We start from the raw sequence: 16,338 nt of genomic DNA, 5'->3' as shown, positions 1-16,338 counted from the left end.
TCTCCTTAATTTACCTACTTGTTTTAGTAGACGCTTCTAACTCTTGAGTTGCCCACAACAAAACGTAATAAATGATTTACTAGAATTCAAGGTTCATCCATTCCAGGCCATGATTGGCTTGTCATCAAGGTGAATGCCTCCCAAGTCCCAACATGTGTTAATCTTCACCAGAGTGAGTGTAATGGCTATTTAATGTTGGGTTATTCACAATTAGTCCTAATAGGACTTTGTTAAATTAGATTTAAATTATATTATGCTTTAATACTGTAAGAATGGTAGGTCACTCATAGCCTTATGTGTGCCACTGTGGGGAGACTCAACTAGTCCAGATAGCTGGTGACTGCCTTGAGCGAGGTCAAGGCTAGATAGAGGCCAGTTTATCTTCTTGTGCAATTATTATGTGACTGACCTTGGGTAGGCTATATCTTTCGTCGTACGACCACAACGAATAGCGAATAATTACTAGCCCTCTTTTTTTTTAGAGAGAGAGAAAAAAGGGAGATGTTTACATTTATTTTATTGCAACTTGAAAATGAATATGTTTGACTATAATTACTGACACCATGACAGGGGGGTTGCACTGTTGGCATAGCAACGTGTCGGTCCTGCCCACATGACTGTGCTCACTACTGGTCGGTTGTGTTAAAGCTTAATCGGAGTGCGACAGCGACAGAGTAGGAACTGAACTTGGCTGCCTTCAGTGTATTGTAACATACTTCCCTCAAAATGTCAGGTATTGAGACGGGTCTTGTCTATTTAATCACGGGTGGCTGTGGTTTTCTGGGTAGACACCTGTTGCAGGTCCTGCTCGAAAAGGAGGACAAGCTGAGAGAAATCCGGCTCTTCGATAAACATATAGATCCAACTTTACGTGAACATAACACAGGTAAGACAAAGATGCGAGCGTCCTTCCTTCATCGCAGAGTTTTGTTTCCTATTTTTGATGCGAGTAAAATAACCGTTAAATGATAGGCTAGCCTATTCGTGAATTCGTCCGCTAGCTGCTACTACTGGTTGTCTTTATTCCTGTTGTCGTGATCTTAAATTAAGTCTCAATTTCTCATTTTAGTCTAGTAATTACCCTATAATTACCACGAATGTTTGTTCAGTATGCTATGCTGGTTCAACAGCTGGCCTGCCCTGGGGTCTCTCCTTCTCCGGCATTTTCTGAATTTCTGTCTCCCCCCCCCCCCCCCCCTTTTTTTTTTTGTTTTAATGAAAAGGACAAACTGGTGTAGGCCTACCAGTCTTACCCATATACGTCTTACCACATAACATGGTATCACCTTAATACAGAATGCAGCTGCTCTTTACAAAACCAAGAAAGAAATCACTTACACCCCCTTTAAGGAAGGCTTAATTGTTGTTATATTGACTTTACCCGAATTTCTAAATCAGATTTTGGCCACTCATCAAGTTATGCCCAGGATCTATCTCGATTTAAATTCTAGACTGTTGCTTGTTAGTGTACAATATTTCAAGGTTGCAGGGCAGGCTAACACATATTATATACATCAAAGGAATCACATTCTTGCTCATTCTGTAGAAAAGAGTGACACGTGCACACAAGACTAGTACATGCATATCAGTCTTATTTTCCTGTTGTTGAGACCTGCTATCACTTAGTGGTTTGTTTGTTTCAGCAACTGCATGTTTTAAGTAACCCCTGTCTAGCAGCAATGTGCTTTGCCAAGCTGAAAGAGATCTCTCCCTCAGAGTGGAAAATGCGTTGTCCAGCCATTCATTATTAATGATCTGAACAGAGGCAGGTTGTTGTTGAGGCCTAATACTACTACTAGGGGACCATAGCAAACAAAGTTGCTGTAATCATAGACCTCAACAAGCTTCTGGAAATGAACAAGAAAATGTAGAAGTGCACATAGTCTGCTTAAACTGTTTTCACAAACTGCAGAAACTAGAAAAGTATGCTCCTCTCTGAGTACACTAGTACAGCATGCAGCTAGGTCTCTGCCAGGCCGCGGTGCCTACCTAGGGCCCGCAAACTTTGGTCATAGCCACTTGGGATTAGATCTGAAAAATCTAACTCATACATATTGATCACAGGGCCCCAGAGATAATTTGTACCAATTTTGTGGACATACTCTTTAGGAGTAGTAGCAAAAAGTGTGTTTTGAAGAAAACACACAATGGCAAAAAATATAATCTAGCTCAAACAGGGCCTATACATTGTGTCATTGTCAGAATCCATGGGAGAAAAATCGTTTATATGACCTATATAAGAGGTATACTATAGGGCCAAAAATGTGAAGTAGACTGTTGTAGTGCCACCATGAGGAGATTAGGCCAAATTGGGATGGGGGTTCTTCCTTGGTTGCATTCCCTGGGAACCGTTAGGAACAGGAATTGATAAGCAGAACCGTAATCGATACCCATGTCCCTATAGGCACTGCATGCATTCATGTGGCATTTTGTACAAAACCCACACAATACATTTTTTGTGGCAGAGCTGCATGGTTCTGCTCAGGCCTCCAGGGAGTGTGTGGGACAGGGGAGAAAACCTTCAGCCCATGGTGGAGACAATAAAGAGCCACACCAGACTCTGACACTTTAATTACAGATTTAAGGAGGTGAATGGAGCAATGGTGGCAGGTCATCTGATTACAGCTGGCTTATTATGGAAGAGCTGTTTCCATTTAGTCACTGGAATCACTGTAGTCACTATAGGTCTGGGGTTCAAGAGTCCTCATTATGGGATGTCTATGGTAAGGGTAGATCATTTTCAAGGCCATTAGATAGATAAGGAATAAATGACATCTCAACAGTGTAAAATGGATGGCCACGTTTCATACAACTGGTGCAGTGTCGGTACCCGTTGTCGGAGTACTTTGTGCTGTACCTGTTATCACAGTAATTGGCCAGTAAGTCTATGATGTCAGACAGTATTATGCATCAGACACCAACTCAGGAGACTTCAGGAAGCTCGATATGTGGGCAGAAAAGTGGACACAGTCTGACTGATGACCACCACTGAATGCCATTATAAAGCTACAGTTAAATATTTAAAATAATATTGTGTGAAAAACAAAATGCAGGGAGTCTCTATCGTGGCCCACTGCCAGTGTGCACAAGAATTCTGATGCTGATCAATCAACTGGTTTGCAAGATTTGCCCCCGAACACAACACATGCACGCATCTAGACAGCTCACCTCCTACAGAGTCGCAGCATTAAAACAGACCAACAATTGTTCAGGGTGGCCTTGTCTGAATTTGAACATTTGGGGGTTGGGTGTCTTCCTTATAGCCTACTGGCAGCCTGTACAAAGGTGCTGATAGGTCCAACGGTTTCCAGAATTATCTCTGGACTCACACACTAAACTACAGGCAAAAACATAATCTCTGTCCATGGTCTTCAGCATCTCTGTCATTTAACGTGCTTTACACAAACGTTAGCAGCATTAAAATAAAGTGCAAATGAAACGCATTATAAGAGGACATTTGAATTCAGTAAAGAAATAGTTATTAAAATCAGGAAATGGAAAATAAGTCACAGTAAAGTTACAGTGCAGTGCAAGAATCAAAAGACCCAGTTTTTTTTTGGTTCCTGTGAAAACAATCCTTATCTTCCATCTTGTTCCCAGCAGTTAAGAATAAAGAAGTCCTTCATCTACACCCCCATTCCCATTCCTCCCTCCTAGATCGTGTACCGGTGGTGGTGACCGAGGGGGACATTACAGACTATGCCAGTGTGTTGGAGGTCTCCAGAGGTGTCGACGTGTTCATCCACACAGCCAGCCTGGTGGACGTCTGGCACAGAGTCCCAGAGCATGTCATCACCGCTGTAAATGTTCAAGGTGAGACATCAGTGACGTGAATACACTACTAAAGCACATTGTCACAGGAATTGGAAAGGGACAATGGGGGAGGGGTTGAGGTTTGTCGTCAGAGACGGAGAGAGGCACCCCCCACTGATGGGTGTTTGTGTTCCATTCTTTTGGGATGATGTACAGCCGGGAAAGCCACAAGAGCAACAGGATAACAATTCAACAGCACTGCTCCCCAGATCCCGATTCTCCCTGTGAGCAAAACTGTGGACAATTAAACCATAAATTTCCTGTGGAATATTATAGGAAAAGGAAGGGAGAGGTGACATATCCAGAGTTTGACTTTAAACCATTATGTGTTGAATGATGTGGCCATTTTCCTTTTGTGACAGACAGAATATTTGTGTGCTTATGGGTAATCAGATACCATATACTGACATTGCAACCTGGTGCTGTGCATGAAACTAAAACCCTAATTAGTTTTTTGTTGAGGTGAATCTCATGATCGGTTAATCGGTTAACATCATTATCTTGTTTTCGTTTGTTGTGTAGTTTTGAAACTGCTGACCTGTGAACTTAAAAAGGGCATGGCTCAGCACGTGACCAGACAAAAGTCAACAACCCCTGGGCCAAAGTGTGTTCCTCAGAGCCTCCGGCAGAGTATTCGTGCACAGTTTCATGCCGATCGGTCCAACTGATGCCGGATATTAGCTGCTCACAGATGCGAGGCGGACAGACAGACAAATGGACACACTGACACACAAACCTTCCATATGTCAGTGTTACTGTTAAAATATAGCCTCAGCCACACTTGGCAGGTGTGGCTGGTGGAGACAATTAAGAAATTGTTCAATAATTACAAAACGTTTCATTACCCTGTTCTGTCTCCACCTGTCTGCACCCTGTCTCACACACACACACACACACACACACACACACACACACACACACACACACACACACACACACACACACACCACGGAGGAGGGCTTGTACAGTACAGTACAGTAGACTACTACAGCACGAGTACAGCACAGCATAGAAGGGGATTTTAGGCAGTGAAAAATACAGTAGGCTACATGTAGGGCTTATATACATTTACAGACAACAAACAAACAAACAAACAAGACAGGATTTCGCTAAATATATATAAAATGAATTAGATAAATATACCAGTAATGCAGTTACAGACAAAACTAGCAAAACAATCCCCACCCTCCCACATGGAACGAATGGAATGGAATGAGAAAATAATGAGTAAAAACATTTGCATTGGAAGAAGATAGAAAGATAAGGGGGGAGGATAAAGGAGGAAAGAGTTATATTATAGAGGGTTAAGGATTAAGGACGGGAGTGCTGGTGGTGTGCAGGGTAAGATAGCAATACCAAAATTGATAGGTAGAGCCCTATTAGGCGTTCAGAAGACTTGACAGGTAGAAGTAAATCCTCCTGGAGAGCACCGTAGGGCGTAATTAATTTTCTCAAGTTTTTTCTTTTAATGTTTTTTTTGCGGCTTTCGCATAGAGAGAGACAGACAGTAGGCTGAAAATGGGGGAGATAGATGGGGGAGTGACATTCAGTAAAGGCCGTTGGGATTGGGAGTCGATCCCACGGCAGACTGCCAGGCTCAGGCTACCAGCCAAGGTGCCTGGACCACTGAGCCACAGCCCAGGCCTTTCTCAAGGTTTTAAGAATAACATTGCATCCTTCAACCAAATCAGGTCTGATTTAGGGCAGTCTAGGAGGATTCTCCATCCAGCGAGTAATGATAGAAAGGCTCTACCATTCTGAGCTTTATTGTTACACTTAATATTTTTAAGGAGTAGAGCTTCTAACAGTCAGTTTGCTTTGGCATTGGTGTTTGGAGCTACTTTATATATTTCCTATTTCGTTATTCAAAATGTATACCTTCCAAAGGAGTCTCTTACTTGAATGAAATTAATTACATTGGATGGATGTCCTAGCAAAAAACACAAACAGAAGATCTACTGTACCATAGTGCATTTGAGGAGGAAATGCCTTACAATATAATACTGGATATAATACCAGCATTCCCATGGTATTTACTTTATCCACCCTTTAGCCTTTTGATTGATTGATTGAAATATTTATTAACAGTTTGTAGAATTTACAGTACATTTTAAGCACAAACTCAATACAAAGACTGTCAACTGTGAGTGGACGACCCAATTAAGCATTACACTTGTTTACAACAGGGTCCACAGGGTCCACATTGTTCAATTCATCAACCTGTAACAGATGTTATTTAAGAAGTCCTGGCTTTGAACTGTGTTTCCTGCTGCTCTGTATTTCTCATTTTGACCTTTTGAGTCTATCACCTGTTTGTTAGACTATCACCTTTAGTTTGGTCACATTTAGGGAAAACTTCAGCACCAAAAGAAGGAGCTTGTGAAACATTTCTAATCTATCTGACCCAATTGTCATTTATCTCTGAAATTGTGCTTTCCCTCCTAATTAGGAACAGAAAATGTCATCAATGCCTGTGTGGAAAATGGAATTCAGTATCTTGTCTACACCAGCAGTATGGAGGTGGTTGGACCAAATGTCAAAGGAGACTCATTTGTCAGGTAAGCTTCTGAATACATAATATTTGCATTTTGTACTACAAATTTACAAGTTATACAAGGCAGAATATGAATGACTAGATATGACAGGGTGCAGACAGGTTGAGACAGAACAGGGTCTGGAATGATATCGATCTATAGAGCACCGAAGTCTGACGTCAATATCGGTAGAGGGCGCAAATCCACAGGTTCATGTACTTTTTATTTGCATTGTAATCCCCATAGGGGGGATTTTAGATCGCCTCATATAAGAATTGTGTTTGAAAAATAAACATGTCATCCCGGCCGCTTCACTCATATGGATATGAAGAATCAACTGACTGAGAGAAAACGTTAATGTTACTGCTACTGAATTAGTTACATTTTCGCTAGAAGCAGACTCTATCATATGTGAGTGACTGACTGTTGCAAACGATACAGAGACACCTCCCTGACAATAACGCCGAGGCAGCATGTTTATTTTTGGACCACAACACTTATCTTATAGTAGACGATATTAAGATCACCCCATGTTATTCTCCATAGAGAAATTACTTTCCGCGAACCAGGGGAATCGAAGGGATGAGCGAGTTACATCAGGACTTCGGTGCTCTATAGACCCCTGATCAGAGCACATCACACTGACGCCCCAATCCTTGTGATTGGCTTAGACCAGTTGTTGCTGACTTGGAAATCTTGAAAGTGTTCATTTTCAGAGCATCTGTATTAATGTAATGATCAATCTATTGATTGTGTTCCCGGCTTAGATCATACTGTTTATACTAGCAACAACTACACACAGAGGTGTCCTCGGCTTGAAGGTATAACAACGTACAAGGTCTAAATGGGTTAATGTTGCCAATTATTTTGGGTCCCAATTGCAATATCCTCGTGGCCCACAGGTTGGGAACAGCTAGCTTTAATGCTCAGAGTTAGCACTGGTCGACACTCGACACGTGAGGCCACCAGCTGCTCGGCGCAGGCGTTCAGTGAACCGATATGAGCACTCCTCAAAATAACTAGTTTGGGAACCGCTTACATGCAACCTGTGTGCGTGCATGGCTGTGTGCAATGTGACGTGGCAGGTTTTACACACTCTAAACGCGTAAGGAATCAACAGGTCTGTCAGGAGGCAAGCAAGTTCTCTTTGTTGATCTTTATTTAACGTGTACAGCCGTCCACGGATGCTGCAAGCACACAGGCCGGTCTCCCAAGCAGGCATCCCGATACAAGCACCGAGGTACAGTTTATATCAGAGATAGACTCCACCTACAAGGTGGAGCCGAAGTGAGTACAATCTCTCTAGATGTAAGGACCATTTGCTTACACACAAAGGAAGAGGGGGGTGGGGGGAACAGGATGAGAAGGAGTGAGGTGAGAGGGGAAAGGGGGGGGGGAACAGGTGAAAAGGACTCTGTTACTCACAGCATGGTTCCGAGCTTCAAAGCTCGGTCTGTATAGACTAATTTAAATGTATTCGAATGATCTTCAAATGAGTCTAGCTGATGGAAATTCCTCGTCAAATCCTTCCTCTTGTTAATTAAACAACAGCTTAATTAAACAATTAATTGTGAATTTTCCATCAATATCAAAATAATACATCATAATACATTTGAAGAAAATACATAAAAAATAGGAGTACTTGTAACATATTTGAGCTAAGCAAAATAATGACACATGGGTTTAACAATCGTGGCTAGGCAATCAAATAAACCAAGAAATCCCTAAAAATGATACTAATACAGTACCCTGTTGAATCAATTTTGACCTGTATTTAGCACAGCAACATAACAAATAAACAGAAAACATCATATTTCCAAACAATATTTTCTTTCCAGGTATACGGTCGAGTGATACCCACACTTTTTTTTTTTTTTTTTTGTAGGGGGAGGTGTGTGTGTGTGTGTGTGTGTGTGTGGTTAGTGGAGCAAATGACAGGTAGGACAGTCCTCCAGGGGGGGTTGTAATGGGGGCATAACCTGGACCGGCGGTTGTAGTCTTGTCTGGAAGCGTAGTCCCTTCCTGTCCACTACCCCCAGTGTCCAAAATCTTCTTCATCCCTGTGGTCTCCCTCGGATGATGAATGGTAGACTTGTCTGCGTTGGTCATAATAGCCCCTACTGTCCTCTCTCTGCAGATGTCTTCTGTTTTCGTTCTTGTCGCAGTCTTCTTCTTTGTCTTTTGACAGCATAGTGACAGCGCTCATCATTGCAAGCTGAAGGACTTCGGCCTTGTTTTTATCCTGTTTCTTCTCTTTTTCGTTCATCTCGTTTTCGACGTCCTCTGCATGAGTTGCATGCTTGATGATGTCGGCCGGATCAGCTGTTCTGTAGCCAATGAGAGATTGTTTCACTCGCTTAGAGAGTTTTTCATGCATGTTGTTTATTAGCTGGCTGACCAGGAAGGCTTTGGCAAACGGGTCGTTCTGGTCTTTTCCTCCTCCGTGGACGAGTATGGATTCCTCCAGGCGGTGGCGGAACTGACTGATCGTTTCATCTTTGCCCTGTTTACAGTTCTGCACTTCAGTCAGATTTAATATCGTTGGGAAGAGTGTAATAATCTTCTCACACACTGCATCCACAGCAGTCATGTATCTGCGATTGTCCTCAAATTGTACAAGGACAGGCCTCTCATCTTGATACGTTTGGGCGACATCTAGGACTGCTTGCATTTTTGAAGGTTCCATATTCTTGGCACAGATGTCAAGTACTTCTTTCATTGTAGGTCTGTATGTACGACAAAAGGCCTGCAGTTCTTTAGTCCAGCGGCGTCCTCCCACTTCAGTAGGCGTTTTCAGTGTAGCTGCGTATTGGCCTATGTCATCTGGAGACCATAGGCGTTGCACCATCATTACATCGCCGTGCGGATTGGCTACTTCTACCATGGGGCACTGTATGTCAGCCAGCAGTATGTTGTCCCCGTCCTCCTGGTCCATCCATGGGTTAGAACAAAGTTCACTTGAGGTGGGCACCCCGCCCGGCAGGCGACAATACTCTGATGCACCCTGTGCGCGTCTCGCTGTCCCAGGCCCTCTTCTTCCCTGCTCATGTGGCGGTGTGCTGCCCTGGGTGATGATGACACTGCTGCGATGGGGCCCTGTCCCCCCATGGCTGCCAGGGGTGGACGGATGCACAGATGGAAGCAAGGTCTATGGTTTCCGTGTCGTGTCCGCATCGTCACTGTTGGCCAGCTCTGGGCCAGGGATGCCAGTGCAGGATGGACGTCGGCTCTTAGCAGTGTCATTGGACCGAGCGGAGCCTTCCTTGTGTCGAGCCTCTTTCAATAGGCCCAGTGCAGCGGATATCAGGATTACCGCTGGAGTAGACGGCTGCAGGCCTGCAGCAACAGTCTCCAGAAGGCTGAGCACAGCGGACACCAGGATTGGCGTTGGAGTCGAGGGCTGTAGGCCCGTAGCAACAGTCTCCAGAAGGCTGATCGCAGTGGACACCAATATTGCCGTTGGAGTAGAGGGCTGTAGGTCTGCAGCAACAGTTTTCAATAGGCTGAGCGCAGCGGATATCAGGACCGCTGCTGGAGTAGAGGGTTGCAGGCCCGCAGCAAGAGCCACAGCCGTCCGTTGTAGCTGGATGGCAGATTGACCGGCCCGCATGGAGCCCAGGCAGCCCAGGTCCAGGGTCTGCTGTGGAGGAGACAAAGGAGAATTCTGAGGAGCCAGTGGCCCGCTCTCTTCCCTCAAAGAATCTATGTTTGGAAGTTCCCTCATATGACTCTCCCGTTGTCTAAATTGTGCTTCCTCCATCCACATTGACAATACTTTCCTGTGGCGGTCACATCTGTCAAGTTTGTGCGTTTTAACTGACTTTTTCTTTCTCATTTTCTTCTCAGCTTCTCTTAGTAGTCGGTCTAAGTCAAGCAATTTTTTTATACTTAAAGAGCCTTGTTCTGGGAACCCCATCTGTTTCCACTCATCAAGGCAGTCTAATGCTTCTGGACCATATTTTGCAACCATCCCGCTCATGAGAGGAGACCATCTTTCTTTGTCTTCTGCCACTGGCGCACTTTTTTTATTTCCCATACTGACTATCTATGTAACACGGTAATCTTTGTGCTACAAACTTTACTTGGTCTAAACACGGTATCTTTATGTCTTATCTGAGAGTAACAAGATGTCTTTATGTTGTTTTACAACAAGGTTCTTATGCTATTCTCAGTATAACAAGGTGTCTTTGTGTTTACAAACTTACTTCTCTTTCTTTACTGGACTTAATGCAAAACGCTGTATCTTTATGTTTTCTTTATGTTGTTTTCAACAAGGTTAACAAGGTGTCTTTGCGTTTGCAAACTTGGCTTAATGCAAGGTCTCTTTTCTTAGGCTAGGCTTGCTGCTGTATTTTGAATCAAGCATACTTGACTATTACAATAGATAGGTTGGCAAAATATGGTCTTAGAATTTATAATTAGCTCTTCAATTGTCTGAAATTTGGAAGATTCTCACCGTTTTTTTAGTGTAGCCACAGGGTTTTTTTTTAAATCCAGGCGTTGAACTCCATTGATGCAGCCATGATTCTTCTGTCCTTTTTGGAGCGGTTCGTTGACGTCAGTTGTGGCTTGATCTTCCGGAGCTCAACGACACAGGATCCCACTTCTGACACCAAATTGACGTGGCAGGTTTTACACACTCTAAACGCGTAAGGAATCAACAGGTCTGTCAGGAGGCAAGCAAGTTCTCTTTGTTGATCTTTATTTAACGTGTACAGCCGTCCACGGATGCTGCAAGCACACAGGCCGGTCTCCCAAGCAGGCATCCCGATACAAGCACCGAGGTACAGTTTATATCAGAGATAGACTCCACCTACAAGGTGGAGCCGAAGTGAGTACAATCTCTCTAGATGTAAGGACCATTTGCTTACACACAAAGGAAGAGGGGGGTGGGGGGAACAGGATGAGAAGGAGTGAGGTGAGAGGGGAAAGGGGGGGGGGAACAGGTGAAAAGGACTCTGTTACTCACAGCATGGTTCCGAGCTTCAAAGCTCGGTCTGTATAGACTAATTTAAATGTATTCGAATGATCTTCAAATGAGTCTAGCTGATGGAAATTCCTCGTCAAATGCAATGTTTGTATAACAAACAATAATGTATCTGTTAAAACTCTATTGTGTATGCTCTTTTAGTGAATCAAATGTTATTTTGTCTAATCTGTATGGGTAGAGTATGTTAATACAATTTCTTTCATGGCTTGGTTGAATGCTTGATTCTGATTGGTCAATCGCTGAATTCAGCGGTGAGTTATGTCTTGATAATGACCGCTCTGCTTTATAACAGGCCTCTGCCTAATCAAACCCTCTGATCACCAGCTGCGCGGCTGCGCCCCGCTTGATTTACTGCTGTTTCCAACATGACAGCCATGTAAACACACACACACACACACACTAGTGACACACAATGTAATTTACAGCTAAACATTTGAGCGAGAAATAGAAATGATCAACTCACTTCCTTGTTTTCCGACAGTGCTCCAGCCCTGCAGCTGGTCAGAGGCAGCCAGCGTGAATTTATGGAATACTTTTTATGTTGTGTTTTGGGTCAATGTATTCATTTATGTTAGGTAGCCATGTAATAAGCGGGTTAATATCTGGCTACGTGTTCATTGTCTGGAGATAATTCACCGACAGGGAGTTTAACCACCGAGGCGAAGATGACCTAGCCAGATATTATCCCTTACATAACTTACAATACGTATGGTGGTGGTTGTATTTGGTCTCCCTGCTCTTCTAGTGAGACAATTAGATCCTGTGTCCAAGTTTGACACAATCCTGTTTGTGGTTTGGCATAAAAGAAACATCGTACATGTCGACAAACAGATAATTTACAGGTCTGGTCTGGTGTTTCATGTAATGATGTCATAGATAGGTGTGATATTAAACTGTTGCCATCAGTCTGTTTGGCTTAAGGCAGAACTTAGAGTAGAGTAGATCATTGCTTTAAAAATAGCTATGATGTGCTGCACTTTAATCAGTGTGTCTGCCTTGTTATGGACTTGCTTACCGGTATCTAAACATTTGGGTAGATCCAGACATGCTTCAAAGACAAAGGTCCATTCTTGCAGTATGACTAATGCCTAATTTACATATGACTTATGACAGAGTTACTCCGAAAATAGCAGATCTACACAAGCTCACAGCATGGCAAAACATGTCACAACCTGTGACCGACATGTTTTGCCATGCCGTGAGCTTACACTTTGCCATGCTGTGAGTCCCGACTGTGCTGTGACTCACAGGACTGCAATAAGTGTCCCCAAATGCCCCAGCAGGCCATATACTGTAACTCACAATAGCCTGTTTTTGTTCCACTGTTCTCCCAACGTAGAACAAGGACAAAAACTAAAACCACGGGTCTTCGCACATGCAGGACATCATAAATTGGTAATAACAATTGCTATGATACAAAGCTATTGCAGACGACAATGTGATCATGATAATAAGGTAACTCAAGTATTATGAAGAAGCGGCTCTGGTGGAAGAAATATTTACCGAAAACAGTTTATTTAGGCACCTTGGTTTATCTCTATCACAGATAAAGATGCATTGTTCTGACATGAAAGGAAGCTAAGAAAATATCAGCTGTCTAAGCCCACTGTCCAGTTGCCATGTGATGGAAACATTCATATTTTCCAGATGTTTATCTCCAGCTGTTAGTGACAATATTTACTCCCTCCCCCATCCACACCAGCTAAGTTAAGCCTGATTTATAATTTGTCGTACACCATGTCATATGCCAAAAATAGCAGATCTACAAGCTCACTGTGCGTCTCATCAGAGAGGCGCTGTGAACTTTTAGATCTGCTATTTTCGGAGTGCAACTCTGTCATATGTATAAATTTGGCATTAGTTACAATGAACAACAACAATGAACCTTTTGTCTTTGCAGCATGTCTGGCTCTGCCCAAAAAGTCAATATAAATGTGTGCTTGAACGTTAGATGAGGTACTGTAGGTATTAGTCACGCTTTCATGTTGCCAGATGATCGGAGAGCTCCATCTACCAAAACATCTAAATTCAATGTAAATTCAATCTACGGCTTTGAAAACCAATCCTGACCTGAGTGACTGACCAATAGGTTGGGCCGACCTAAAGTCTTTGCATTGGTTCTGCAATGCAGTTTGTTTTAAAATGTCCAAATTGTTTCCACCCGGTTCTACATTTGAATTTAGATGTTCTCAGACATTTCGGTAGGCTCTGATTATCTGGCATTGCAAGAACAGGTAGGCGTATGACCGGTTATTGGCCCATATTTAGTGGAGAAGATTCTTACATGCTCATATCGCTTCCTAGGAAATGGAAGAAGAGAGATAGAAAGAAGTGAACAAGCAAAACAGGTCAGATTGTCATGATATACAGTAACTTAAGATAATACTTATAATATCAGCATAGTTACAGATACATGTGCGATAATAGAATAGTAAAGTCTCATGTTCAGGTGAGACATCATTTAGCAACATGTATCAGCAGGTACCTGATACAAATACTAATGAATGAAAAGAAATGAATAGAGGGTATGCGCATGCTTAAAGTGAATGGCAGATCGAGTGGCAAATCGAGTGGCAAAGTGAGTGACACAGTGCATTTAATGTTGTTTAAAGTCATTTGATGCAATCAAATAGGAATTTTCTGTTTGGATGTGGGCTCTGAAGACCAGAGAGTAGTTTTTTTTTGCCACTCAGTAGGCGTTCCCGCATAACTAACGGGTATGGTGATGTCACGTGCATACCCTCTATTCTATGTAAAAGATTCTCCATGGTGATATAATAATATTATATCACAAGGCAATATATTATATTGCCTTGTTTTCTCTTCTCTTCTTTTCTCTGCCTTCCCCATCTGCATGAAATTCCATCTGTCATTCGTGATCTGGCCTGATCCAGAAACATTCCGATCATGAATGTGGCAGAGCCAAGTAAACAGTACAACACTGCCTTCCTCTCTCCTGGATTCCTCGCCCACTCTTGGTAACGGCTGTCTTTTTTTTAACAGGGGCAATGAGGACACGCCATACAATGTATATCACACAATGCCCTATCCCAAGAGCAAGGCAAAGGCTGAGAAGATTGTGCTTGAAGCTAATGGCACCAAGGTATTATAACACTTTTATAACACACTTATGTTGACAAAGTACTGTAATACTTTTTCACCATATATTTTTGGTCAACTTACATTTTATACTGTAGGTTAGATTTGAAAGAAGGGTACATGTCTTGGCTAGACTATTACCAGTCTAACAAGTCTTTAGACAGAGATAAAAAAAAAAAAGAATACTGTAACTGCTTGATCACTCCATTGTGGTGTGGTTGGTGTGGTTCTATTCCTCCAGCATAATACATGTTATAGACTTTAAGCATGTTTAGTGGTGGGGCTCTAATGTACTACATTACCATTCAACGCAATGCACTCTTAGATGAACAGACACTACTGATATTGGTGACCCATGGCCTTTCCTCTAGCCCACCATTGTGCCAAAATGTCCAGGAGACAATGTCCAGGAGACTAAGGAGAAGCATGGCCTCTTGGGACTGTTAGCATGAAGACTTGTAGTGTCCAACTATTAGGGCACAGTCAGATGTATCCTGCGGGGCATCTGGCATGGCCAGGCGTGGCGTCCATACAAACACAGCTGGCTGTGTTTATGGGAGGGAAACCAGGTGGGTAGGGCAATCTCTGACTCCTATGTCATTAGGGTGGCCAGGGCACATGTTCAGTGGGGAGTTGAACTGGAAAGAACAGTGTATTTTAAAAAAGGGGAAAATAAACCTGAAGGGTATGCGTTTAAGAAATGTAAGAACATATTTTTTACCGGCAATACAATGTAGCCTACTTATTGAACTAAACACCATCTCTCACCTCACTGCTCTCTTCCCTCTGTGGTGCTGAAAGACGCTTAATAATTGATTATTGTATTTTAATGCCATCTGTCATTATTTAATATGAGTGAATATGAGTGTTGACACCATGTATGTGCATTCAGAGACATTTTGAGTGTATTCTTGTCTTGTGAACCCGTCTACATGTATGTTGATGCACCGCCTATGTTAGTGCACCCTACGTTTTTAGTGACTACTTATAAAGTTGTCCTTGCTACGAGTGTGCGGCTATATACTTTGATCTCCTCTGTTTTTCGCTCTTAGTCAGCACCTAAAAAGGATTGGTGCTTTTGCACCTCTTTGAGCAATACATCTGACCACACCTCATTTTAAGACAAACTCGCCCACATGGGCCCCCAGATGGGTGCAAGTACATTTACACACTTACACTTATACACAGCGTGGGTGGGTGCTGGCTGTGAAAAATGACAAATCTGTTGTAAACTTGCTATGTCACGTGCACCGTTTTGTGCCGGGTCAGGGCCCTAGTCTTGTTTCTTTCCTGATTCACTTCACTACCATCTGTTTCCTAACACCCCCATCTTTCCTGTATCTGTCCAGGTGAATGGAGGGGCATGTTTGCATACATGCTCCCTCAGGCCTACAGGGATATATGGTGAGCAGCACCAGTTAATGAAGGACTTCTATCAGAATGGTGTACAAACAGGAGGCTGGCTTTTTCAGGGTGTCCCACCAGAAACTGAACATGGCCGGGTCTATGCAGGTGAGCCTGAAAACTCTTGCTTAGTAGTGACCATACAGGAGGTTCATTTGGAGAAAAGATCAGGCTTAGTCTAGCCAGGTGATGCCTAAGCTGTCTGCAATTACCGATACTTCGAAACAGGAAATCCTAGTAACCAACTTTACAAGCATACACATATAACAAGCCAAGTATGGTGGAACAAATGCAGATGTAGAGACTTTACGTTGCAACACTTCAACTGAGGAAGTAAAAAATAAGTTCTCCTTGCTATGAGTCTGAGTCTGAGGTTGGTGATGTGAAGTGAGAATGTTGTCAGTTTGATATGATGATATATGATGTTTTTCTTTTTTAAAGGCAATGTGGCCTGGATGCATGTGCTGGCAGCTCGTGCCCTGAGAGAGCACCCTGACA

At 42.9% G+C, this 16,338-nt stretch overlaps 1 protein-coding gene across 1 annotated transcript in view; it reads left to right on the top strand.

Annotated features, from left to right (window-relative positions):
• The first annotated feature begins 649 nt into the window (after positions 1-649).
• hsd3b7 (hydroxy-delta-5-steroid dehydrogenase, 3 beta- and steroid delta-isomerase) overlaps positions 650-16,338 on the top strand; it is a 17,096-nt gene continuing 1,407 nt past the window's right edge. The window contains exons 1-6 of the mRNA XM_083779608.1: positions 650-886; positions 3,658-3,813; positions 6,263-6,371; positions 14,341-14,440; positions 15,786-15,948; positions 16,282-16,338. The exon at positions 16,282-16,338 is cut by the window's right edge and continues 1,407 nt beyond it. Of these exons, the coding sequence (XP_083635734.1) occupies positions 727-886; positions 3,658-3,813; positions 6,263-6,371; positions 14,341-14,440; positions 15,786-15,948; positions 16,282-16,338 (745 nt within the window). The 5' untranslated portion in view covers positions 650-726. The remainder of the gene's footprint in view (positions 887-3,657; positions 3,814-6,262; positions 6,372-14,340; positions 14,441-15,785; positions 15,949-16,281) is intronic.

This window comes from Protomyctophum parallelum (assembly GCF_964188405.1).
Source record: "Protomyctophum parallelum genome assembly, chromosome: 13".
Taxonomy (NCBI): domain Eukaryota; kingdom Metazoa; phylum Chordata; class Actinopteri; order Myctophiformes; family Myctophidae; genus Protomyctophum; species Protomyctophum parallelum.
The sequence above is the reverse complement of the archived record's forward strand: the minus strand, read 5'-3'. Positions and strand labels throughout refer to the sequence as shown.